This window comes from Chrysoperla carnea, chromosome 1, assembly GCF_905475395.1.
Source record: "Chrysoperla carnea chromosome 1, inChrCarn1.1, whole genome shotgun sequence".
NCBI classification, from domain to species: Eukaryota; Metazoa; Arthropoda; class Insecta; order Neuroptera; family Chrysopidae; genus Chrysoperla; species Chrysoperla carnea.
Window position 1 is genome coordinate 32214379 of NC_058337.1, and position 27545 is coordinate 32241923.

The 27545-nt window shown below is 29.2% G+C and overlaps 1 protein-coding gene across 6 annotated transcripts in view; it reads right to left on the reverse strand.

Annotated features, from left to right (window-relative positions):
• The window catches only part of LOC123305210, a 161623-nt gene that overhangs the window by 70557 nt on the left and 63521 nt on the right, over positions 1 to 27545 (reverse strand). For all 6 annotated transcript variants that reach the window (XM_044886861.1, XM_044886860.1, XM_044886863.1 and 3 more), the window contains exons 5-6: positions 15008 to 15190; positions 4370 to 11194 (exon numbers count right to left, since the gene is read on the reverse strand). In XM_044886861.1, the coding sequence (XP_044742796.1) occupies positions 4370 to 11194; positions 15008 to 15190 (7008 nt within the window). The remainder of the gene's footprint in view (positions 1 to 4369; positions 11195 to 15007; positions 15191 to 27545) is intronic.

The window sequence follows — 27545 nt, forward strand, 5'->3', positions numbered from 1 at the left end:
TTGAATGGATGGATAAATAAGTCTATGATTTGAATAAATGGTTTACATTGAATATTATTATATCCAATTTCGTCGATTATTTTCACAATTTCTAATGCAACAAGTTTAATTAATTGTTATTTATCATAACAGCCTCCTTTAATGCCAGAATTATCCACTGGTAGCGCGGGTGTCGATCAGATTCTCCCAACTACGATTATACACACTACGTACTATGAATCAATAAACAATTTAGAACATTTAACTTAAACTGAGGGTGTTAACTCTATTAACTGAGGGTATTAACTCTGAAACACCCATCTTAACCTGGCCTTGGTCTTGTACATTAAGTCTTGACCTTCCGCCGGATCTTGCAACAAGACTCGGGCAAGAATCTTAATTAAATTTTTTTAGTTAAACAATTTTACAATTTATAACTTACTGATAAATTGCAAAAAAATTACATATTCTTAAATACTTCTATATTTAGTTTAAAGTACTAAAACAATTTGAAAAGATTGATGGGTTATTGTTTTACAGAATTTTCAAAATCGCACACTCCTCTGCCCTATCCTATATTTTCTGTACTCAGTAGGTATAGTATAGTTGATTCATTTGTTGTTGGTATAAAGAGTTTTCACTGTAATTTTTCTATAATCACATTGGAGTAAAATTTATACTTATAATTATTAGAAAATATATTTTTCACATGTCTTAATTAAATTTTCATCAGTTAGTAACTACTCCTGCTTCTTTTGAATAAATGCACTAATATAATTAAATTTGTATACTTCATTAAAACGTAACATTTATTTCAATATTTTTTATTAATTAATAAATAAAAATTAAATTTCCAATTATATTACAAAAAATTCCAATATCCTCAAGCTTTTGAAGATAATGTCCCACTAAATGAAGGCCTCACCAGCCAGTGTCCTGGAGGACTGAATGCTGGGGGTGAACAGAAAAATTTTTTTTAATGTAGAATATAAAATTTTAAAAATTATAAAACAAAATTCGAGTAATTTGTCTAGACGAAAAACAATGCGAAATCTGACAGGCTTATGAAATTCGTTCTTTTGAGTTATATATTCACAACAAATGACCGCCAAATTTCTAGTCTTAAGATAATTCAATTAAATTCAAGCGTATAAAAGAGATTATTAGATTGTAACTATTTTATAAATGAATAAAAATAAAAAAATAAAAAAAATACAAACCTCTAGAAAGCAAAAACCCTCGTGCCAATGTAAGCGAACTATCAATCTCATGCAATAAACTTGTTGAATGTTTATTTGATTTTAATTTCCATCTTGTGTAAGCTTCATTGTTGCGGCGTGCTTTTAAGCGGCGTTCTAATTGTATTATGTGTTATAAAAGAAAAGCACCCAGAAAAATAAAACCATCACCATATGCAATCCATAGCAAAAAAATTTTGTTTAAAAAGAATTAAAATAATTAGAAAAAAAAAATTAATGCATGCAAATATTAGTTAATAAAAGCGGTGCAAATGTAAGCGATTGCCATGAAAGGGATTGAAAATTTGGAATATTTTGGATAAGCTTGGATCTGTTAAAAGTACATTCAGAAGTTAAATTGGTATTCAGAGAAGAATAGGAGATAAATGAAAATAAAAGTTTTAGGTGTTGTTTAACGCTGTTTCTTTCGTCTTTCATGCTTGAAAGGTAGTTTTTAGAAAAGTGTACTTTTCATAATATCTATCATTGAAGTCCAAAAGTTAAAATTGGTCAGACATATTAAATTAATGTAAAAGCAAGGATAGACTATTGTTTACAAAAAATATACGTAAAAATATGTTCTAAGCAATTCGAATTGGCTCATTAAGGTTTTTCCGTACTAAAAAAAAAAATTAAAATGATCCAAAAAATTTGAAATTTTTATTATCAATTTATCCTTTTATACGTCTTTTGTGAAAAATTCATATCGATTCTGTGAACGGCTTAGGAGAAATTAACTATCAAAGTCAGTGTTTTACCAAAAAAAGTTTTTCATTTTTATGCACAGTTTTTTGCATAAAATTCTGTGCATTTTTATGCACAGAACTTGAGGAATATTGATAAAAGTTTTTTTTTTTTATGTAAATGATGATAAACCACGAGCATTATATTAAGGATAAGGAAAACTTCTATGCCGAGTTATAAGCGTTCGTTGCTGAATTTAAGGCGGGTTCTAGTCATCGGTCGTTGCATACTTTGCACTGCGCATTAGGCTGTCTAAGTGATTGAAAACGAATGAAATTGTACAATTGATTGAAACCAAATGACAGCCTGATGCGCAGTAAAAAGTATGCAACGACCGACTCGCCCAGATAGGCGCTCTTTTTTCCTGCCACCCTAGTTTTATGTTCTCGGGTAAAACATTTTAGAAAGTAGGTACTTATTGGCTAAAACACCAACAATTATTACGACAGCTTCATATACCACCATGTAAAAAGGGCTGTTTAAAATAATTAATTTATCACAAACCGTACAGAGAATCCACTTGAAATTTATACCGAAGACGTATTAAATACTCTTTAATTGAAACACAAAATTTCCTTCGTTTTGATAGCACTTTCGTTTTGGTATCGAAACATCTAAAATTAAAGAACGAGAATAAGAATAATTTGCCCCTAATAACTGCGCATTTGTAATGCAATCTAAAACAAGATACATTGATTGCATTGTGAATTATTGTTGCAGAGTCTGTGTTTCACTCGGAAATTAAAGACGATGCGTACACACTAGTGGCCTAATTTATGATTGCAACGCAGGTTTAAATTTAGATTTTAGAGGGCATGAGTACATAAGAAGAAAAATACATCTGTAACGTTTACACAAATATACTGAACGGTATAGAGAACGAAACAACTGAAATCGAATAAAATGTTAAACCAATATTTTTTGTTAATTTCCATTGAACAAATATTCTTTAAAAGTCCGTGCGATTTCTAATTATAAGAAATGAAACATTTATTCAGTTTGTTTCAAGGTTAATAAATACACAATGAAAAATAAAATTCCATGGCGATTATATTTGATTATATATTAAAATATTAGGAAAATTTGCAATTAAATTTTTGTAGAAAAATCAAAGAAATAAAATATTCCATCATATAATTGCTAAATATATAGTTAACGGTTCACGGTATATTAAAAATGGGCATAAGCAAATTTGTAGAACATATAATTTCAAATAAATTTCATCCAGAAGTTTTTGCCGTAATATTCGTAGTTTTAGAGCTATAGGTCAATAACCTGATATTTTTGCAGTAAATTGTAGAAAAAAAAAACCTGAATAATGGCCTATAGCTCTTAAACTACGAATGTTACGACAAAAAGTTTCTTACAAAATTGATTGGAAATTATATGTTCTAAAAATTTGTTAATACCATTTTTTATGTACCATGAACCGTTAACTATATATTTAGTAATAACCATATTAAGAAAAGTTTGGAGCGGTATAAATAAAACCTCTTGAATTATGCAGAATAAATTTCCAATTAAATTTATAGAAAATGTTATTCTCTATGAAAATGATCCCTACTAAGTTTGGTGTACGATGCCCGGTTAACGAGATATTTGATAAAACGTGTTTTCCAAGATGACGGCTGAAGCTCATGCCCCCGCGTCCCGCTAATTTGGATTTACACTCGGAGGATACCTTTAAACATGTTTCAAAATAATTTCTGCAGTAAATTTCATTATGAAACTACTTTTTTTGCTCTGGCTATTGGGGTATGTCTACTAGAATGCCAATGAAATTCAACCCAACATAATTCGACCAAACATTACTAGATCTTACATAATTTCATCGAATTCGTTTTAAAATGTTTGACTGATTATAGCTAGGTAGATTAATATAGAATCGACTTATGTTGGACTTAGTTTTGTGAACTATGAGGATTGCGTTCTTTTTGAAAGAAAATATTTAAAAAAATGAAACAATTTTTTCATGAAAACGTTATAAAATACACATTTATACTGTTTTGTTTTTTATTGTTATTCCAATTTCCTCGACGATCGATATAATATAACGATAACAGTATAAGGAGACCATTACGATTCGGTTGTTAAGCATGATGATGTGCAGGTGTTCCACACGTGTGTTATACGAGATTGGAAAAATAGGCAAAACCAATAAAACACACACATTGAACTTTTTCAATAAAATATATTTATTAAATAATTTTTGGTTAGTTTTTCACACAAAATAAAAATCACACACAGAAAACACACATTGAAAAGCTATTATTAATAAAAATATAATCCTTAAGATTTTCTTTTATATTTCAAACTAAGAATCGTTAGAGTTTTACGTATTATCCAAAAACAAATATACAAAACAACAATGGCACTAGTTGTAACAATTTTCCACACAAATGACTCACCATTACTACGACTGGATTGTTCCACATTTGTTGATTGTTGATCTTGTTCATGTGTTGTAAATTCAACAAATTCTTTTAAGTGTTTTGGAATATGTTTTGTACTTTGGGAAATTGTTTTTAATAAATCATTTTTTAATTCTAAATCCGATTCAGAATCGTTTACATCGGATTCAGGAGATGATTCTTTTATACCTAAATTTTGTTTACGTTGTTTTACCTTTGTCATAAATTCATTTTCAATATTTACCAATTGTTTAAAATCCAGAACATTTGAGGAGGATTTATCCTCGTTTAACAATTCATGGACGTTATTTGATGATAATTTTATCACTTTTTGCTGCTTTCTCTGCTCACGTTCAGCAATTTTATTTAAATATTCGTCATACATTTGTTGACGAAAAAACTCTCCATGAACCGTACAACCAGTAGGCATTGATGTGGGTCTTTTTAAGTACCGTATTTCTGGAAGTGATTGGGGTGGATCGGGTTCTTTTGCTAGACGTTGTTTCTCGTTTTCTAAATCTGCAATTTCTCGTTCAATTTCTCTTTCTTTCTCTAATATATATTTTAATTGTTTTTCATGAATTTCTTGTGGTAATGAAAATCGACGTTTCGGTGGTTCCAAAGTTTCATCTTCTTCGATGTTTTTCAACTCTTTAATAGTTTTTTTATAAGTATGATAATTTAATTTACCATCACTCACAAGAGTATTCGAATTATTTTTGCTGAAATCAACATTCGTTGAATATTCAGTAACCGATTTACAACGATTTCGTGCTAAATTGATCCAATCAGGTAAGTTCGTTGCACTTAAACGTTCTTGATCAATTTCTGGAATAGGAGGTGGAACTCTTGCAGGCATTGTTGAGTATTTTGGATTGATGGTATATCGATATGTGCGTTCGGGGACTGCTGGAGGAATAACTTCTGGTTTAGAGTTATCTTCGTTACGGATAATCGATAATAAACGATTGTTATTCGGTTGTTCATGATATCCACGCCGTTCAATAAATTTTTGATGCATATCTAGCAGCCGATCAGCGCTAATTTGTTTCGCATGTTGAGCGTAGTTTTGTTGTGATGGTGATAAACACACCAATAATTTTGGATCAACATGTGAACGTAGCCCAAGCCATTTGTGTTGTTGCGGAGTCGTCATTTCTGGAATGAAAGAGGACGTATTGTCATCATCATTCAAAATTGGTGATTTGTTATGATTGGGCGTGATATGAAATGAATCATCTACTTTAGTTACAGCCATTGTTTCAATGATGTCTGAAACATTTGCTAATTCTTGTAAAATGTCACTACCATAAGGTAATGATTTTATTGTTTCTAAACTAATTTCTTTTAAAGATTTTGGATTTGAAATTATTTTTGTTTCGTCTTGTTGAATTAACGATTGTATATCAGTTAACGATGAACTTGTTGGAATATATTTTGCTGTTGTGGTTGTACTTGACGATCCAAATGAACCAATACTATTTGATGATTCTGGCCTGGAAGGTGATGATAAATTTTGTTGTGGTGTTAATTCTTTCATTGTTTTAAATATCGATTCGAATTCTTTCTCAAATGTTGGATCAGTTAGAATTTCAGTCTCTTTCTTTAAAGCAAGTAATTCTTTAACAATTTCCTGCATTTCATGTGGTAGCTGATCGACTGGAACTTCTTGTAAAAGATCATAAATTTGTTGAATATTCTGTTTTGTGTACGAAGATTCTGATAATAATTTTAATAATTTTCGAATGAATATTTTATTTCTAAATTCGACGCTGTTGATTTCATCTAGAATGTTGGAATCAGAATTTTCTGGTGTTGGTGGTGGCGTTAAAAAAGGAAATTTAAAATTTTCCAAGTCAACAGTAGATTTTGTTGTATCTTCGAATTTCGTATTGGTTGTGTTTGTTTCTTCAATGACTTTTTCACTACCACTTATCGATGGATTTTCTAAAGATTTTTGATGTTCAATTTTATCTCGATGTGTAGAAGTAGTTGTCGATTTTACGTCCTCAAATTGCTTTGTTGGGTAGATCATTTTTTTATGTAGTGTTTCATGAACTTCAATAGTTTCATGGGATTCTTCCAACATATTAAAAGCTTCTTCTGAATTTTTTTGGATCTTTGTCGGTTGTAATGTCACAGGAATATTACATTCTTTTGTTGTACAAGGTTTTGGAACATCGTTTTTTGAACTATCTAGTTGTATTTCTATTATTCGTTCATTTTGACATGGTTCTGGAGATTTTGGTTGTTTTAAATTTTCTGTTTTTATGTTTGTGGTATTGGTACATTCCGAATTTTCTAATTTTATTTCAACAATATGTTCTTTACTCTCTTGACGACTAAAATTTTCTACTTTAATTGGTTCTCCATTTTTCTTATGTGGATTACCTGATGCCGCATTTTCTAACTTCACTTTAATATTTTTTGGAGGTGAATTTTCTAATTTAACCTCTATAATGTGTTCAGTTTGATTAGGCATTGGTTTTCTTGTTTCATCTGAGCATAAGAGTTTTGTTTCTTCGATTAATTTAGTCTCTTCCGTTTTTATTGAAGAATAATTTTCAGACTTTACAAAATTAGTGGTCTCATTTCTGCTTAGTGTATCACAAATTAATGGCTTTTCAAATTTTTGCCCAAATCCGTCGGTTTTTTTATTACCATTTTCAAGTTGTATATTAATCAGGCGTGCTGTTGGAGATTTTGGTAAAGAATTTATTTCATTTTCTGTGGTTTGTTTAGGAGTTTGACCAGATTGATTAATTTCAGTGCTATGTTTTTGAGAAGCTATCTCAATAATGCGTTCTGAAGGGCTAAAAATTGGTTTATGCTCTGTTGATTTAGAAATTTCTTCTTTTTTCGGTGTAAAATTTTCAAATTTCGTTTCCAAAAAACTACTACTCTGATCTGCACTAAGCGTCTCACAAATCAAAGGGTTTTCCAAAGTTTTTTTTGATTTCTCATTTTTTTTAGTACAGTTTTCTAATTTGATATCTATTTTACGTTCTGGTGGTGATTTTGGTACGGGTTTCGTTTTACTTTCTTCAGATGAATTTTCGAGTTTTACTTCTATAATGCGTTCTTTGGTGGGGCTAGGTTGTTGAGATTTGCTATTTGGATTTTTTGAAGTAACATCATTGGTTGATTTTGTATCGACTGTAAAGTTTGAAATTTCTGTTTTTGATGAAAAATTGTCTAATTTTGTTTCCACAAAGCTACTACTTTGACTAGTACTAAGTGTCTCGCAAATTAAAGGATTTTCTATATTTTTATTGGATTTACCATTTTTTTTACTAGAATTTTCAAATTTGATATCAATTTTAATTCCCACAGGTGATTTTGGCTCAGTTTTTTTACTAGAATTTTCAAAATTTACATCAACTTTTCGTTCTGGAGGTGAATTTGGTGCAGTTAGCTTAGTAGAACTTTCACGTTTAATATCGATTTTACGTTCTGCAGATGATTTCGATTCAGTTTTTTTACTTGAATTTTCCTGTTTAATATCAATTTTTCGTTCTGGAGGTGATTTTGGCTCATTTTGTTTTCCAGTCTGTTTTTTATTTTTTCCTTTATTACGGCTGTCACTAAGTGTATCGCATATTAATGGTTTTTGAACTGTTCCATTATTTTTCATAGTTTTTTCCATTTTGACGTCAATTTCACGCTCAATTGGTATTATAGTTTCGACGCTCTTTTGACTAGATAATTTTTTCGAATTTCCATGTTCTACTTCAACTGCATGCTTTATATCGGTTACGCATTGTAAATTACTTTGACTAGACTTTTCAAATTCAATGGTTCCTTTACCTAAAGAATCAGATTTTTGTTTTGATTCAGATTGGAGTGACATTTGTTCAGATTTCTTTTCAATTTTAGATGCTTGTTTCTCACTGGTGTTATCTATTTTCACTTCGATGATGCGTTCTGTTTCAGTAGAAGATTGTTTGACAAAATCTTGTTTAATTTGATTGAATTTATCTGAAGAAATTTCTATGACATGTTCTTGAACTTTACTATCCACATTTTTATTTTCATTTTTACCTTTTGATTTTGATTTGTTCTGTTTTGAATTTTCGAATTTTACGTTGATAATATTAACATTTTCATTTAAAGTTTGAGAATTGGTTTGACATTTTGTCTGATCTTTTGCACTGTTTTCTAATTCAACTTTAATCAATCTCTCAGTTGGATTTATGTTATTCGACTGTGATGCTTCTTTTTCTACTTTAGTTTCAACTGATTGTTCTGATTTTTGAATTTTGCTCTCAAATGTTTTGGAATTAAATTGAGTCTTTGGAAGAATTTCTCTGGAAGTAGTTGTTTTTGCTACTTCAATTTTTAGAATTTTCTCGATTGGTTGTGTATTGCTACTCTCAATTTTTTTAATTTTTGACTCAATTTCTGTTTCAGTATTATGCGTACGTTTTGTAGGTTGACTTTTGGGAAGACTTCCAGATTTTTCTATTTGAATTTCAATTGTTTTCTCTATCGGAGTCGTAGTTTCGATATTATTTTTAATTTCAGTTTCTGTGACTTCTTGAGATTTTTCGAATTGTATTTCTACAATACGTTTTGTGGGAGTGGAAACCATTTTTTTAGTTTTAGCAGTAGTTTTTGATTTTGATTCATTAATGTCTCTTGATGAATTTTTAGGTTCATTTTTGCATTCACTTGAAGGCTGTTCAACCTTAATATCAATTATGCGTTCAATTGGAGACGTTTTATCCGTTGTCAATTTATCGACTTCTGTCTTCAATTCAGCATTTGCAACTTCTTTAGTGAATTGATCCTTGGAAATAGTTTTAGCTGAAGCTGTAGAATTGTCTGCTAAAATTTTGATTTTCTGTTCCTCTGTTTCCATTTTAGATTCTTGAGTTTTATGAATTGGTTCATTTTCAAGAACAATTTTCTTTGATTTTTCTTCTGTTGTTGTGGATTTTATATTGTTATTTTCTAAGTTAATTTTCTCTGATTCAGTTTCCATTTGATGGTCTGAAATTTTTTCCACCAATCCTGATTCGGCATTATTATCTTGACGTTTCAAAGATTTATTTATTTGAATTTCAACCACGCGTTGTTTCGGAGTAGTTTTTGACGTTTGGATATTTACTTTCTGAATTTCTGATTCTATTTTTGTTTTTGAAATTTCTTTACTTAATTGATCTTTAGCAATAGATTTGTCGGCTTTCACAGGCTCCGGTACTTTAGTGGCTTCTACTCGTTCTGAGCTTCTTTCCATTCCAAGTTTGGATTTGGTTTCTTTTCCACTTATTTCTTGTTTTAATACTTTTTGCTCAACAACTTTCTGGCTTTGTGAATTTTTAACAGTTGTTTCAGTTAAGCTTTGTTTACTTTGTGTTTTTTTATCAGTTTTACATTGCTGTTGAATTTTTTGTTTTGATTTTTGTATTTCAATCTTGGGACTTTCTTTAATTTCATTACTTTTTCTTTCCTCTGTCAAAAGTTTTGATGTTGCTTCCTTAGAAACATTATATCTTTGACTAGAATCTACAATTTTTTGACTTGATGTTTGTACGCGTTGACTAGAATTGTTAATCAAATTTGTTTCCGAAGTACTTTTGTTTGACATTTGCTTATTATTATTTATTTCTGTATGCTCTTGTTTAGTTGACTTATTTTGCTTCGTAGTTTTTGGGATAGCACCTTTTGAAATTTGTGCAGGCTCTGTAGTTGACTTTCCATCTAAAACATCCTCTCGGCTACATTCATCATCTGCATCATCAGCATGTGACGTTTCCGAATCAGTATCATTTATAAACACGACTTCAATATTTTCATCTTTTGGAGATTGTACACGATCCATTTTCCAATTACTTGATTGACATTCATCAATAGTCACAAATTTTGCCTCAACTAATTTTGGTTGAGTTTCATCCATGAAAACATCATCCTCCGAATAATCACCCCAATCATCTATCCACGGTATATCATCCAATGATAATTGTGATTTTTGGATTTTACGTAATTTCTGATCAGAAGCTTCCTTGTCACTTAAATCACTAATACTACCTTCCTCATGTATTATATCCAAAAATCGTGGATTTTGATAAGTAGGCACAAAATATGATTCCAACATAGCTCGTTTACGGGCACGACGTTCATTTATACTATCTGGTGATAATAAATTTTCAACACTTTTATAACAAATTTTTCCATCATTAAATTCTGGTATTTCTGTATATTGTTTACTAAATTCTTTTAAAAATTCTCTGAAATTTGCTTCCTCTTCAGCGGTTAAACAACGTTTTTTAGGTTCATCTAAATTCATTGCAATTGCATTAAATGATCCAGTCGTAGAAAGTGTATTCTTTGGGATGCGTAATTCAGTTGTTGTTTCCCATTCAACATCTTCTTCAGTATCTGATATGAGGGCTGTATTCACGTCAGTTGATTCATCTTCAGTTGTAATTTCAGTAATTTGAATTTGTCCTGGTGAAAAATTATCATCATCATCTAAACTACGTGATTTAGCCATTTTCTTCGTAGCCTTTTTCGTACTATCTGTTGAAATTGTTGGTGGTGAATCAACACGATAATTACAATTGTTTTCGGTATCAGAATTAATTTGTTCTGTTGATAAAACTTCACATATTGTTGACGATGATGAACTAGGTGTTGTTGATGCGGTTGAATCAAATGATGAACTGTTTGTTGATGCTTGTTTATTTAATTTTTTATTTAAACGTTTACGTTGATTTCGTGTTAATTTTTTATCACTTTGTTTATCACTTTCGTTTACAATCGAATTGTTCGTATTCGTATTATCAGCCATTGTTTTTTGTTGATCAATTAACCGCGACACTATAAAAATTTATATAAAAAAAATAAAATAAAAATCAACACAAATCAATTTATGTGTTGTTTTTTTTTTCAACACAAAACAATCACAAGTCCGCGTGATGACGGATAAGCACTTTAATTAGTAATACGATAATCAATCTCAACTGGCACGCTAGTAATAAATAAAAATAAAAGTACCTGATTTTTTTTTTACTAAGCGCACTGCACTGAATAGAGAACTTTGTTTCTAAGGTGACGTCGATGTAATACAATGTCCGTCGTGTTAGGATGATACAAACAACACACAAGTCCGGCCTTGTTTAATTAATCAAAACTTATTATCATATAGGTATTATAAAATCTATCGACCGGTCGCGGCGCACGGAATTAATATCACACGGATCACTATACTTAAATATCTCTACAACAATTGATTTAAATATTGAAACAACGGATATGTATTTTTTAAAGAAAAATAAAAGAACGTGAGCTGAATATTTTTGTCTAAATATGGTTGGGTGGTGTAATAAAAAATAAAAACAAAATAGGGACTTCGTAGGTTTCTTTTACATGGGTAGTGTGCAGCGTTTTAAGTTTTGTTTAATTTTTAAAAGGATTCTTTCTTTTGTGTTGTATATACATACATTGGAAACAAGGCGTTTTGAATTTTTTGTTTTAGTTGATGAAATTTAAGATGCAGAAAGAAAAGAATAAGACAACTGTAAAAGAAAAAGAAAAAAACAAAGGTATAAGTATAAAGAAGCGTAATTTGTTTGAGAGAATTATAAAGCCAGTTTCACAATATATAATATATATATATATATCATTTATTTATTTATTTATTAATTCATCAAAATAAACAATTTTTGTTTTGCGAAGGCTTGTTAATATCTTAATTAATATAATTCCTTGAGCATGCTAATTTTTTTGACGTTTTGTAAGTTTGATTCATATTACTGCTTTTATAAACACAATTAGGAATGATTAATTTTTTTGAAATTAATGAAATAAATTAATTCTTGAGTATAAAGCGTACAATCAAACACGTCTTCAAAGTGGTTTTGTGAATCCTTTTTGCACGGTTCTGATGTTATTCGTAGCATTAAATTGAAAGCTGACATAGATTAATTATGTGCAAGGATAAATAAAGTTTGTTTTCAGATAATATAGATGAAAAAAAGTATTGATATAAAATATGTGTTGAACTTATTTATTATTCAAACTACTACTCGATCGAGCCGTTTGGAATAATTGTATGGGGCTCTAATAACTGCGCCAAAAAAGTTTTTACTATTACAAAAAAAGGTAATTACAATTAAATTTGGTCTAAAAAAGACTTAAAGTTGTATAGACATATTTAAAGCTACGAGAATTTTGACGTTTCATAGTGTTTATGCATTTGAATTGTTTTTCCTGAAAAATATAAATTATTTCAATACGAATAAAGTTAGTACAAATCGTTATACAAGACAGCAGCGAAGTTATGTGAACTCCTTATGCGATTACAAATGTATTGATTTGGGACATCGAAACCAGGCAATTCGCCTGTATAATAAATTCATAAAATGTAAGACAATTAATTCTATAATCGAGAGGATGGATCGACTTTAATAACTGCAGTGAAAAAGTACCTTTTCACTATTTGTCCGTATTCTCTGCACGAAGTGTAGCTAAGAGCTTATTGAGCATTACTTCACAGTCAAATTACCTCTAGTATTCTAGAGGTAATTACCAAGTTTCTAACATTGAAAGAACCTGAATTGTAACAAAATTATGTTTTTTATTATCTATAGAAGCTCTTTATTTCATATACAATATTAACCCTTGTCTAGTTAGATTCGGCAGACTATTATGTAAGAGATGTGAAACTGGCTTTAGAAATTCAGCGTTAAATAAAGAAATTAAAAATATTATGTTGTATTGTTAACAAGCCATAAAGAGTTATTTGACGTATGTAAAAGTCAATAGTAGTATTATGGTTGGCTTTAGTGACACATACATAACCCGGATTTTTTTGCTAATAAAAGTAATTTTTCAATTAGAATTAATTGAAAAATTAGTGGAATTACTGACCTCAATTATTATTATTTTATCGTTGTGCAATTGTAAATGCAAATTTTTATTTAACTGAGTATATGTGGACGCGCTAAGAATTATCATATAGTGTTATTTTTAATCCTATGAATAATTTTTCAATTATTTGTTGTTATACAGTTTGCAAACTGAATTTTCTTTCCTCTATTTATATATGTATAATAACTCTATATGCGGTTTTAAAAAGTTTATTCTTTTGATAAAATAGTTAAACTTGAAATAGATGGTACCATTGAAGGTTCGGTTGACCGTTTAAATATAAATAGTATTCGATCAAAAGTTAGTTTCGATTAGCTTCGGTTCATAAATTTGAAAAAAAAAGTAATGACATTTAATTAAAAAAATATTGTGATAAGACTTGTTGATGTAGGGGCTCTCCTGAAAGAAGGTAATAAGTTAGGAAAATGCGCATGAAATAGGACAGGGGCGATAATTTTTTTAATAAAGTTTTAAACTGACTACGGGTACTAAATTCTTACAAACGGGTCTGAATATAATATGAATATTAACAAATCTTTATAGGTTTCGGTTCAATCTAGGAGATAAGCCAAAATATCGATTTCTGTTTCGACTCTAATTATGGTTTCGGCCGGACACTAAAACTGACTAATTCTTTATATTAATATATTTGATTAAACTGGGAGGGGAGATTAGCTATAATCTTTTAATGTTATGGAATTAGGAGCGAAACTAAGCGAAGAGCGAAGTTGCTAAGATAGCTTAGGAATCTTGAATTTAGGAAATTGGATTATGGGAAAATACTGTACAAATGGTTACTTGCAATAAACCTAAACCAAGAACTTCCATTCACTTAGGCTGCATTCAACCGATTATTTTTATTGCACCCGAATTAAAATGAAACTGTCTTACGATTAGTAAACAAATAATATATCCTTAACTGTATCTAAAATGTAAATTAAGAAATTTCAAATGCTGTACGTAGAGTAACGAGTCTTGCAAACTTATCGATGATTTTTAACCACTAATTCTGAATTTAGCATTTGGAATCCAAATCACGCTGGTTGGTAATTTTCTAACGGAGATATTTGCTCCAACTTTTTACACTGAAAAATTTAGTCTGCAAAACTACTGAAATAGCGGAACGTAAATGTGAGCTCCGATTATGCAAAACGATGCAGTTAAGCCAACTCTTAATAAGTTTTAAATCGTTGTTTTAAATTTATACCCCATTTAATCTACCCCCCTCTCCCTAAAACTATTTTTCTTCGTTCTTCTCGGGCTTGGACAAGGAAAATGGTATAGTTGCAACCAGATAAAACAACATAGTTTGTTTTTGGTGGATAAATACTTTGTTAATTGGTAAATACGTGGTTTATGGGATTTCATGTTTTTTTGTGATTTTTTAATTAATGAAAATTGTTTATTCTGATTCAGTAAAACTAAATTTACATAATGTAACAGTTAAGGAAATATATTACTCATTAATTAAACCATAAGCCAATCAAATACGGGATCGAAAAAAGTAAAGGAGCTTATACTTCGGCTACGGATACTATATAATAATTTATATAGCCTACACTTGCAAGAATGTGAGAAATAATAATATAAACAAGAATTTCGAAACATATAAAATAAAATTTAAGTAAATTAGCATATCTAGGAATCTTATGAAGCAAAAATTATATAAAAAGCATTTATAATGAATAATTACGCGCAAGATTTATACAATGGATGCATTTTTACCAACCAAAAAGTAAAAAAAAAAAAACTTTTCCTTACCACGTGACGAATTTATTAATTGTGATGTGGTAGTTGTTGTAGATGTAACAGCAGCGCCGCAATGATCTGATGTGGAAAATTTGTTAAATTCTGATGTTGTTGTAGATGATGAATGTTCGCGATTATTATTGTAATTTAATAATTTTTCTGTGATGGCCTTGTTTTCAGAGTCGAGTGAAGTGTCTGTAATTTATAAAATATAAAATATTTTGTTAATTAGGTAAATTATTTATTTATTACTTCATACATTTGTTTGTAATTAAGGTCCGTTCGTTTTTTATAATATGATATTATGAATGAATATCTTTGTGTATACATGTTTTACTTCTATATGCCGGTTATAACGTATTATGAGAGTTATTGGGTTTTCATTGAAGATTTCAGTGCCATAATGCCAGAAATATCAACCAACATGGTAACACAGCTGTTTTTTGGAAAATATTGTGTCTGTAATTTTTATACCATGTATATATGAAATATACATAGTATATTAAGTTTAGTCCCAAGTTTGTAACGCTTAAAAATAATGATGCTAGGAAAAAAATTTTGTCATAGGTGTTCATAAAATCACCTAATTAGTCCATTTCCGGCTGTCCGTCCGTCCGTCCATCCGTCTGTGGACACGATAACTCAAAAACGAATAAAGATATCGCGCTGAAATTTTTACAGCGTACTCAGGACGTAAAAAGTGAGGTCAAGTTCGTAAATGAGCATCATAAGTCAATTGGGTCTTGGATCCGTAGGACCCATCTTGTAAACCGTTAGAGATAGAACAAAAGTTTAAGCGTAAAAAATGTTCCTTATCAAAAATTAAACAACTTTTGTTTGAAACATTTTTTCGAAAACATCACTGTTTACCCGTGAGAGCGCCAATTAGGCGGAAATTTTATAATATGTACTATACTTGATTATCAGTTATGTATGTGTCACATGTTTGTATGTGTAATGTGATAAAGAAATCAACGCTGACTATGCATGGTATTTCAACAATTAACTCAGTCAATTGTTTGTTTTCACTTGTTATCGAATGACTTAAAAACAAATTTTTGTATACTTTGATAGTTTTTTTTTTTTTTTTTTTTTTTGTCAAGGTATATTTTTAACACCATAGAAACAAAATAACAAAAATTGAAAGTTATTGTTGTTGTATGTCAAATAATTCGTCAGTTTTTTTGATTTTTGTAAATTTTTGACAAGTAGTTAGAAAATTAACAACACAATACAATTTTGGTTCCTTGGAAACAAAGAAACTGATGTTAATTTGAACAACTGTTTTAGTAACGATATGGAGTCTTATTGAAACGCTAGATAAAGTTTCTCTTAGCTGGAAAATTACTTTATGTTTTAGATTCACAAAAGCGACATTTAATTTGTTGATTTTTTTAAATTTCTTTAATTTCCGCAGTTTCGAAAGAGAAAATCTAAAAAATCAATCTATTCTTTTCAATAACAAAGGATAGATTTTACCAACTGTATCTAAAGAATTATTAATAATTAAAATAAAAATTAATTATAATTCCCCAACCCTACAGTCAAATATACAATAATCCCCTAAACTAACCCTCTAAATAAAATAGCCCTAATTATCTCTTAAAAATCCACTTAATCTATGAAGGAATCAACTAGTCTGACAAAAGTGCTGACAGAAGACATATATAACTGTATGTAGGCATAATTGAGCAAAAGCAATCCGCCTTTACAGACGAATTTTAGTAAAATTTGTTTTCTTAGAACCAAAAAATAGCAACTGCTTCCTATAGGCCTTCCAAACCTCCGAAAAAAGTATTTTTAAGAAAAAGAAAAATTTATCATTATTAGACGTACTGCATTCCCGCATATCCGTTGCCTCTTCAGTATCATTTATCCACAAAACTCCCAATACAATAGACCCACGGTAATCCGGCACCTTTGTAATTCGACATAACTATTACGGTTATTATACAATGGAGATTTATTATAAATACATGAATTCTTCGTGACTGAAATTAGCAAATTATTGAAATCCTATCACTTTGATATGTAATTTGAGGCTTTCTTCTATAGTCCGACAAATTCGAAAATTCGACACTACCATGCAAAAAGTTTTTTCCGACTACCGTGAGTCCACTGTATTTGAATAGCAATATAAGTATCTTAAAAAGAGGGTTTGTGAGAGAACTCTATAATCCGACAAATTCGATAATTCGACACCACCTTGCAAAACGTTTTTTCAGATTACCGCGGGTCCACTGTATTTTAATAGCAATAAGTATCTGAAATGGAGCTAGTTGTATTTAAATGACATGAAGACTTTCATGAAGTGTATATAATTAGGAACCATTCCGATTATGTTAGTCTTCAAGCAAAAATCTACATTGAAATTTATTCATGCATTTAGAAGATACGATGCTACTTGCAAAAATGTTGCTAGAGTAAATAAAACAATATAGTTTATAAGTATGATAGCAGAATTTGTTTATTTTTTGCTTTGTGTACAAATGAATTTCAATGTAATTCCCTGCGCTCCCACCATTCGTTTGGGAAATATAATGACATTGCGTCAATCTTACAACATGAATTTTAATAAAATTCATAAGGTTCAAGTCCAACCTTTCAACATATGTTCAACAAAAGGTTCATTAAGGTTCAAGCTTTGTTTTACCAGAGACTATAACAATCAAAATAATTGCCCGAGACTATAAATATCATAAATAATTACCTAATGACTGAATCATAAATTTTGGATCACCCCGTAAAAGCTTCTAAAAATCATAAACTACCATAACACCATAAAATTGGAATGCTATGATCTAATGTTTAAACTATTAATATCAATAATTAAAGAGTAATTTAATTTCAGATATGAAATTCAATTTAATGATTCAACTTTTTTGACAAAACAAATTTTATATTTTAAACTCGACAATGCAAGCAATTATATACTTGCGGTTATTTCGTCATTCGGAGCTATAAGGTTGTTTTTCATATGACAGAAATTCAGTATACATTAAATTCCCGGTAAACGAAATATTTGCTACATCAATCAATACGCATAGTACCTATAAAACAAAGTTGCTATCGTCTAGCTGTCAATAATCCTTAAGGATGCTTGCATCTTTAAAACTACGCAATGAATTTGGATGCAGTTTTTTTAATGGATAGAGTAATTGAGGAGAAAGGTTATTATGTATAATACATGCACAATATAGTAGAGAAACACTGATAATTTTATAGGTTAAACGAAGTTGTGAACAAAAGGAGGGTAAGTGATGGCATTATGAAGTGAAGGATATAACACAATAATCTTTGTATTTAAAATTGAAGTTGTCCAGCGAAGCGGGTAGTTCACAGCTAGTTTAATAAACATTCTAAGCACGAACTATAAGATGCATCACCCTATATTTTATATACAGTGTGATAATTTCAAAAGTATTCAATCTTAATAGAATTTTAATTTTCACATCTTCGCCCCTAGCCACCCCAACTTAGGCAATTCTCTATTCACCACGATAAAAAAATAAATCGATCGATTAGTTCTTAAGATAGACTACACAGAACATGGAAAGTATGAATTCAATCTTCTGGGTATTCAATTTTAAGAACCAATCGATCGATTTCATTTTTTGTCATGGTTAACGAGAAAATTTTATGCCCTTTCAAATGAGGTATCTTAAAGTAGGAAGTACCATTTGAAATTTCAAAGGTGTGGGTGGGTAAGGGTGAAGTAATGAAACCTTAAATTTTCTAGATACGATTTTTGAACTTTTTCCCGTTGATATCTAAATCGACGTGTTACCGTGGATGCCTTCCATTTTCTGTGTTGTCTATCTTGAGAACCAATAGATCGATTTAATTTTTTATCGTGGTGAATAGAGAATTTTATGCCCTTTCAAACGATGTATAACAAGTGTGCCATTTGAAAGTTGGGATGACTGAGGGAGAAGGGGTGAAACTTAAAATTATACTAAGGGTGGATACTTTGAAATGATCACACTGTATGTGTTTCTGTACACATTTATGCAAACCCTTTGTTAAATTAATTCAAAGAAATAGAACATCATTTAACATTAATTATAATTTGTTTGAGATATTATTACATAAAAGTAATGTAAACCAAGTTGTGGTCTGCATAGCCACTAAGATGAAAAACATAAATATTTTAGTGCCATGGTCAAATTTATATATCTCTAGTATCTATTTTAAGGGTAAATTTAATATCGAATTGATGATCAATTAAATTTTATCGGTTAATAATTTTCTTTTGCGGTTTATTGTTTTATTTATAGCAATGATGTATTAATTTCCAATTATAAAATGACAAATAACGGTTAAGGTTTAACAGTTCTATGTATCTATGGATACTTTTTCTTCCGACTCAAAATTTGGGAACAATTTTTCAGTATTTACGATGTAATTACCCTGAATAAAAATTGAACCAACAAAATTTTAAAAATACAATGTATATGGAATATACCAAGGTATATTAAGTTTAGTCCCAAGTTTGTAACGCCTAAAAATATTATGAACAAAATTTTGGTATAGTTATTCATAATATCACCTAATTAGTCCATTTTCGGTTGTCTGTCTGTCTCTGCCTGTCTGTCATCACGATAACTCAAAAACGAAAAAAGATATCAAGCTGAAATTTTTATAGCGTGTTTAGGACAAAAAAAAAAGTGAGGTCGAGTTCGTAAATGAGCAACATAGGTCATTTGGGTCTTGGGTCCGTAGGGCCCATCTTGTAAACCGTTAGAGATAGAGCAAAAGTTTAAATGCAAAAAACGTTCCTTATAAAAAAATAAACAACTTCTGTTTGAAATATTTTTTCGTAAACTTCACTGTTTACCCGTGAGAGCGCAAATTGTATTATATGTATAATATGGGAATATCTGTTATATGTGTGTGGCATGTATGTATGTGTAATGTGACAGAGTAATCAACACTGTTTATACATGATATTTCAACAATTAACTCAGTCAATTGTTTGTTTTCAATTGTTATAAATAAAAATGGTATAGTGTTGTGTTGTCTAAAATTAGAGTCTTTATTTATAAGCTGTTTCAGAAGCAATATGTTTTTAGTGGCTTAATATAATTTAAGGATAAACTTTTATGCGACTACTACAGCTTAAGCTTAAGCAGTTTGATGGACTTGTAACAAATATCTAAATTATGGAAGTAGCATAGAGAATATTTTAAAAAAAGATTCTGCTAGCTAATTAAAAAATAGACTTGGATTTTTTTATTGATTTAATTATTTTTCTACTTATTCAGATAAAAAGAAAAATAATTATAATAATAATTAAATTAATCTTAGAAAATTGACAATGTTTCATTATACAAAAAATATTTAATATATAAAATTGATTTTGACCTCTAGAAAATTGTTTTGAAAGTTAAATCAAAACATTTAACAATTTAATTTACTCGAAATTATGTTTATATTAAAACAATGGAATTAATGCGGTTTGAATAATGAAATAGTATAAAGAATGATGAATTATTTTTTAAATATTTCACTTTTATAAATATTTTATATAATTTTCAATGCGTAAAGTTGAACCTTATACATCGTCCAACTGTAATTTGAAAATATTGAATTTGAATAGTAAAATTATTTTGTGGCACCTTAATTACATTATTTTTAACATTTTTTACGAATAAAATTGGTGGCCAAAATAGTATGACATCTGATTATCTGTTAAAATCTCTATATATTAAAAAATCGAAAGTAAGCATGTTTGTTTGTTTGTTACGCTTTCACGCTAAAACTAGCGAATGGTATTTAATGAAACTGTACAGCAATATAGCTCATACTTCAGAATAACTCATGGGATATAATTTATAAAGATATATTAATAAAAAATAAAAAAAAATTAAAAATTAATTTAATTTGACATTACCATAAATTACAGATTTCTGTAAAAATAGTCAATATAAAATATTTCACGGCCATCTTTTCTGATATACTCAATGAATAATTACGACTATTATACATTTAAAAAAATAGAAAACCATACATATATTTTACCTGTGTAAAAAATCCTTACCATTATTTCGAGTGTTATAGAAAGGGGATAAGCGAGAGCAATCAATCTTTACTTTTAAACCTAGCGAAGCGGGTGGGTATCACTCTAGTAATTTTATATATTTTAATATGTTCCAATATTCAGAAAGACTTTTATACATTCAATAATTCGATAATGTTTAATCGTTCAGAAAAAATTTCCAAAAAATTTTGAAAGTTGAAATATTTTTAATTCAATTGTAGTCTTTAGTACTCACAAACCTTATTTTCACAATATCAATTCCTTATAAATCCAAACAAATAATGTCCTTAAACGGAGGATAGTTTATTGTCACTCTTTAGTGATAAAAAAGTTATCAAGTTTTAAAAATAGGTTACAAGTGGAACATTATATTTTAGTAGTATATTTTGCACACTATATGTACTAAAAACATTCAGCTTTTCAAAAAAATGTTCGCACAACTAACATTATTTGACGTAAAAGTTAACAAAAAAAAAACCTAATTGCATTGGCATAAAAATATCTATATATGGATAAAAATCGCAAATATTATTGTTTGTAAACGGGATATCTAAAAAAAAGGGTCGTTGTTTTATCACATCCGACTAACTTTCATCATTGGTTATTTCCGATAATCTGCCAGTCAATATAACCGATATAAAATTTAAGTGGTGAAAACTAGATTTATTTTTAATAATTTAGTCTATTTTATTCACATTGACAGCAAATGAATCTAAAATTTTCCACCAGATATTTAAGTAGTATAATGAAATATGTATGATAATAACGAGATTGAACTATGATGGAAACACCAACGAAGAATATACCTACTACAATCTCACTTATCCGACAATTCTATAGACTGTATACGTCTAATAATCCGACACCCTCCGACAATCGAAAAAATTACCAAAAAAGATTTTTTTGATTTTCGTACCAATGATTATATTTATTTTTGAATTTTTCTGTACAATCCAGTAATCTGAATATTCCAATAATCTCAGCACCCTCTGGTTTTTAATAGTGCCGGATTAGTGACATTGTACTTTATTAACAAAAGGAAAACACTAGAAAATTCCATGTTTCAAAAATATTTGACTAAAAACTAAACAGTAAAGAATTAAACCTACATTTAACCATAATATAAAAGTTTTAGGCACTCAGTTTCAAAGGACTTGCGTTAAAAACAATATACCTATATAAAGCAATAATCCAATTTCCGGAACATTTTAAACAACGGTATTTTGCATAAGACGATATATATCTCTCTCTTTTTTTAAATGATTTTAAAAATCATTTATTTTTTATCCTAAATAAACAATCATTTATTGGTGAATAGACTATTATTTTTGGTATTTAAAGAATGAATAGGTAAGTGAAAACAAATAATTGACTGAGTTAATTGTTGAAATATCCTGTATAAAAAGTTTTGAATATCAGTGTTTGCATTATTGTTTCATAAATTAGAAGAGCTTAAAATCTAACACATTTAGGACGGCCTTTCGGCTACTATTTATTTGGGTTTTCGAAGACTTCGAACATTTTCGAAAGTATTTTCTAGAATTATTTTTCGTTTTTCAAAATGTTTTTACAAGGCTACTAGTTGAAGCATCTTTCAAATTTTCAACTCTCTATCTTTAGAGAAAATGAACACCAAAATTTTGCCTTAATTTGCGTCCTCACTGGTGAACAGTTGCATTTACAAAAACATGTTTCAAACAAAAGTTGTTTATTTTTTTTAAAGAAATTTTTTTACATTTAAATTTTTGTTCTATTTTTAACGGTTTCCATATCAAATTGACCTATGTGGGTAATTTAGCACCAATACCAAAATTTTGTTCTCATAGCATCAATATTTTTAGACGTTACAAACTTGGCACTAAACTTAGTATACCTTGAAATATATTACATATATACAGGGTATAAAAAGATATAGGAATATCTTCTCTTAAAGAAACACATTGTATAAACCAGGGAGAAAATTTTTATTTTTGTTAATTTAGCCAAATATCTAGTATTTCTTAAGTATACCTTTTTTCTAAGTTCTTGAAAATGAAAGGAATGCATTATTTAAATAATTCATCTCACCTGTATCTTTACATCAATACATTTACAAACAATAAAAAATGAAACCACACACATAAAAATAAACACTATAATTATTTAATATACGTTAATTATTTATACAAATAAACAAAGGTATGTTATTAAAATATTAAGTAACAACAAAATGATTTAAAATTAAATATCTACTCTCAATATGTTCTTATCACATTACTTTTTAAATTCGCACTTTTTACAATATAAAAAACAACAGTTTTATTAATAAAAAAATAAATAAAAACTCACAAAATAAATTAATTAAAAAAATTTGTTACATTTTTTGTACAATAAAAAAATGTAACAAATGAGAATTTTAAATCTTTCATCTGACTAGTTCTAATTGAATTTGTTTACATTTCATGTATGACCGCGAGTTTTAAATTATATATAAAATAAAATTCAAGTACACAGAGTATCATAATAAAAATTGTCACTCCCTCCGGTATATTCATACATGCATGTACGTACTCTCAGCTACTATATATTATGATCGTGTATCTAGATAATAGCCCCACGGTATGTTGACTATGACGGCGATGTTGCTGAATATCGTGTTTTTGTATTTTAATCGTAAATTAAATAGATATTTATTGAAAATAGATTACATATACATTATTTTATTAACAATTGAATTGATATCCCCGTGTGGCTTTTTGTTATTTGTTAAATTATGTCTTGTTACGTTCGATTCGATAGTCGGGGACTTTGTGAATATGAGTTTTGTATTTTTTATTTTTACGTAACACTATTACACCGGATGAAATGATGATTATTATTATTAATAAATGGTTGTGTAATAGAGGGTGTTAAAAATTATGTTTTATAATTTAAGAAGATATGCAAGGATTGAATAATACTAGGGATTTCAATAAAACTTAATAAATAAATTTTTTTATTAACAAAGTTTCCAAAAACCACAAAAAATCCCATGTCATCGGGCTTTTTATAATGATTTTATCGTTCAAAGTTGGCTGAAAAAATGATGAATCATATAGATTATCCTGTTCAATTGGATATTTATATATCAAAAAATCTAGGCAATGGGATAAAAAACTATCTAAAATATTTAGACAATCTTGTAGTTTATAATAATACCATAAAAATATAAGGTTATCGATGCTATAAAAACAAAATTTTAATTTAGTTATGAGTTCATCGATGATCCATCATTTGATGAACAGAGACGACTATAGTTAGAGTATGGATGATTGAAGAGCGATATCTATATTATCAAATTTTTAAGCAGCACTGGCACACAAACTTTTTTACAATACTGTAGGGAAACAAACACCTTAAAGAAGACAGAGAATTGAAAAAAATACACATATACCAGGAATCAAACCCGGATCTTTCCTATTCATACTAAGCATCTTAACAAGTTCGACGGCAAGTATTATTTGTCTTTACAGTGTACGTCATTTTATCGCAAACATTGGAATAGAAAATTTAGTAAACAAACAATAAAAAATGACATGAAAACGTTTAATTTAGTGAAAACTTTTTTGAGTACCACAATCGTCACGGGGGGAAAGTATCAAAAGTTTCATTTTCGAGTTTGGAAAGTAAAAGCGGAATCACCGAAATAATAATTATCTCTTACTAGTTTATGAATATTCGTGCTCCCAGCATAATGTAACACCTATGACATCAAATATTTCACATTACACATTAAACAAACTATCAAAGGAGCAAACTGCCTGCTCAGTCAATCGGAATATAATAAAAGCATTACATTAAAAGCATTTGTTTTGAAACAACCTGTATATGAACTAAATAAAGATATAAATTTTGTTTTTATTTTTGTATATATTCGCAAAATAATGGATAAATTGTTACACCTAAAATTTAATTTAACAGAGCTGTAACTGTATGAAAACATTCAATAGTTTATGAAATATTCTATGCAAATTTCAGTTGGTACGTTCAAATAATTTTCGAGCTCTACTTTGGGGAATTTTATTATATATTCTGTTATTTCATTATTGAATAATAACCAATATAACATAAGTACTTTTTATACATAGGTATCTGGTCAAAGTTTATTTGTGGAAAGGTCTCAATGTACCAAAATAAAAGTTTAAAAAAACTTGTTAATGCAAAACATTTACTAATAACATATTTAATGGTGGAGGCGAAGAGAAATTTTAACTAGACATACTGAAAAAGACTAAACAAAAAATTATGTTTAGATTATAAAATCTAGCCATTCACCGATTATTTAACTATTGCTGCGGATAAATTTTCAAAGTTAGATACGGGATAAAATGGAAAAAAAAAACGCAACTTTCTTGCATAGAAACTCGTATTGGTTATTTGACCGGTTTAGTAAAAAGTAGTCTTAAGTGTTTCGGTTTCTGATCTGTACACTTCATAGATTAAAAAACAATAAAGATTGATTGGAAAATTTATCGTCTGTTGTCATTCTTATTATCGTCTCTCTTTGGTTAACATATTTTTGTATCGTCTTAGTTCTCTCGTCTATTGCGGCAACATGAGTTATTTTATCATTTTTGACGGGAAAGAATTTTGTTACCTCGATTATTTGCTTTTTTTTTTAATGGTAGAGAAAGATGAATGTAGTTTTCAGTTTGCTGTAAAGAGGAATCGGCTCACGTTTTTGATGTGAAACATCTATAGCCGCACGTAAAACCGATTTCTGGCGTGGCACGCGTCGCCACGCTATATGGTGGTATATATATACAGTCTATATGCAGTAGTGTGTACGGTGTGGCGACGCGTCGCCATGCGCAAGCCATCTCTCTCGCTACACTGAGCTCGGATACCTATAGTGTATACTCCGTTACTCCGTAGTGTATACACTGTTGTTTACTACAGTACACAAAAACAAAAGTAGTCACGATTTGAAATAAATTCGAAAATTTTTGAATATATCCCATTTTTTTGAAATTTTAAAGACTTAAAATATTCGTCGAACTTCGACGATAAATGGGTCATTTGTGTATCATCACTGTATATGATGAATCAATGGCAGCGAATGGGTCATCTATTCTAAAGGATCTGAATCAAATAACGGCATCCTGTGTTGTGTTCAGTAGGTTAGGAGAAAATATGCTATAAATGACATGCGAGCTTGAAGAGTTTAAGAAACTACAAGTACTTACTCAATAAAAACAGGCAAAAACAATACTGTATTTCGAAAGGTTAGAAGTAGAATTATGGTGGAAGCGCCATGAAGAATATATATATCAAAAGGCAAAATATTGGAAATTTTGATGTTGATTAAAACTTAAACACAAAAAATTATAAGGGTCTATTACCAAAACATTAAAGTTTGAGGTGTTAGGTTCCAAAATTTCTTCAAAAGCCCTACATTGAAAACAGTACATCTGTTACAACAAACAATAGATTTGACAAAAATAAGCTATAAATTATACGCGAGTTTTGAAGAATTTAAATAACTACAAGTATTTATTCAATAACAAAAAGGTGAATACGATACTGTATTTCGGAAGAAGGAGCGGAACTAAATGTTGAGGGCGGTGGTGGACATAAATATAAAATTGGAACAAAACAATAGATGAACAACCATGATCATTATTACAAGCTATAAACGCTACGTCATCATCATGAAATGAAATTCTATATAACAATGTATAAATAATAACCAACTAACTAACTCTGTTGATGATGTAGCTTCGCTCGTTTTGCCTCGTTGTCTCGGCATGAGCGCACATTCATATTATATTACAATAATAGTAATGATTATTGTTATGTAGTTATTGTTATTATAAAATATCATTCTGTTTATATTTATATATTGTTAGATTCTAGGGTAGAGCGTTGTATCTTGATTACATGACAGATATAGGATGTCTATGTATCTGCCAGAAAATATAACAAAATTTACTCGAAAACAAGCAACAACTGAAATGATTGTCCATGTGTTATGGTTTTAAAGTAAAATAAATAAAAATTAATTAATATAAGTGCAAAAGTAAAAACTTTCTTGTTGGGAAGATAAAGTTAAAAGAGACGTATCGTCAAATACTTGGAATTAAAACAGTATTTTAAGCCAGTAAATGCAACAATAATTATTTGTAAAATATCTCAAGCTGTTAATAGATGCTCCAAAAAGAGGATGCTTCTAAAAGACTTCTTGCATGAGAGATTTTCCCAACATAATTCAAATTATTGGCACAATTATGCTAGCATGATTTTAATATATGCGCAAAATTTCAGCAGACATTGCCTGGAACTTAAGTTAAAAATTTGGTTTTAAAAATCAACCGCATCTACATTAGTTTAAATTAAAAAGTGGCATCCGCATTAATACAATAAGAAAAAAAAGGACGAAATAAAAATAAGTTTTTTTATGGCGAATTTTATAAAGTAGTCACTGTTTTAATTTATGTGCATGTTTTTTTACACACGTATGCGTTGAAAAATCAACGTGGCCACATTTTATTT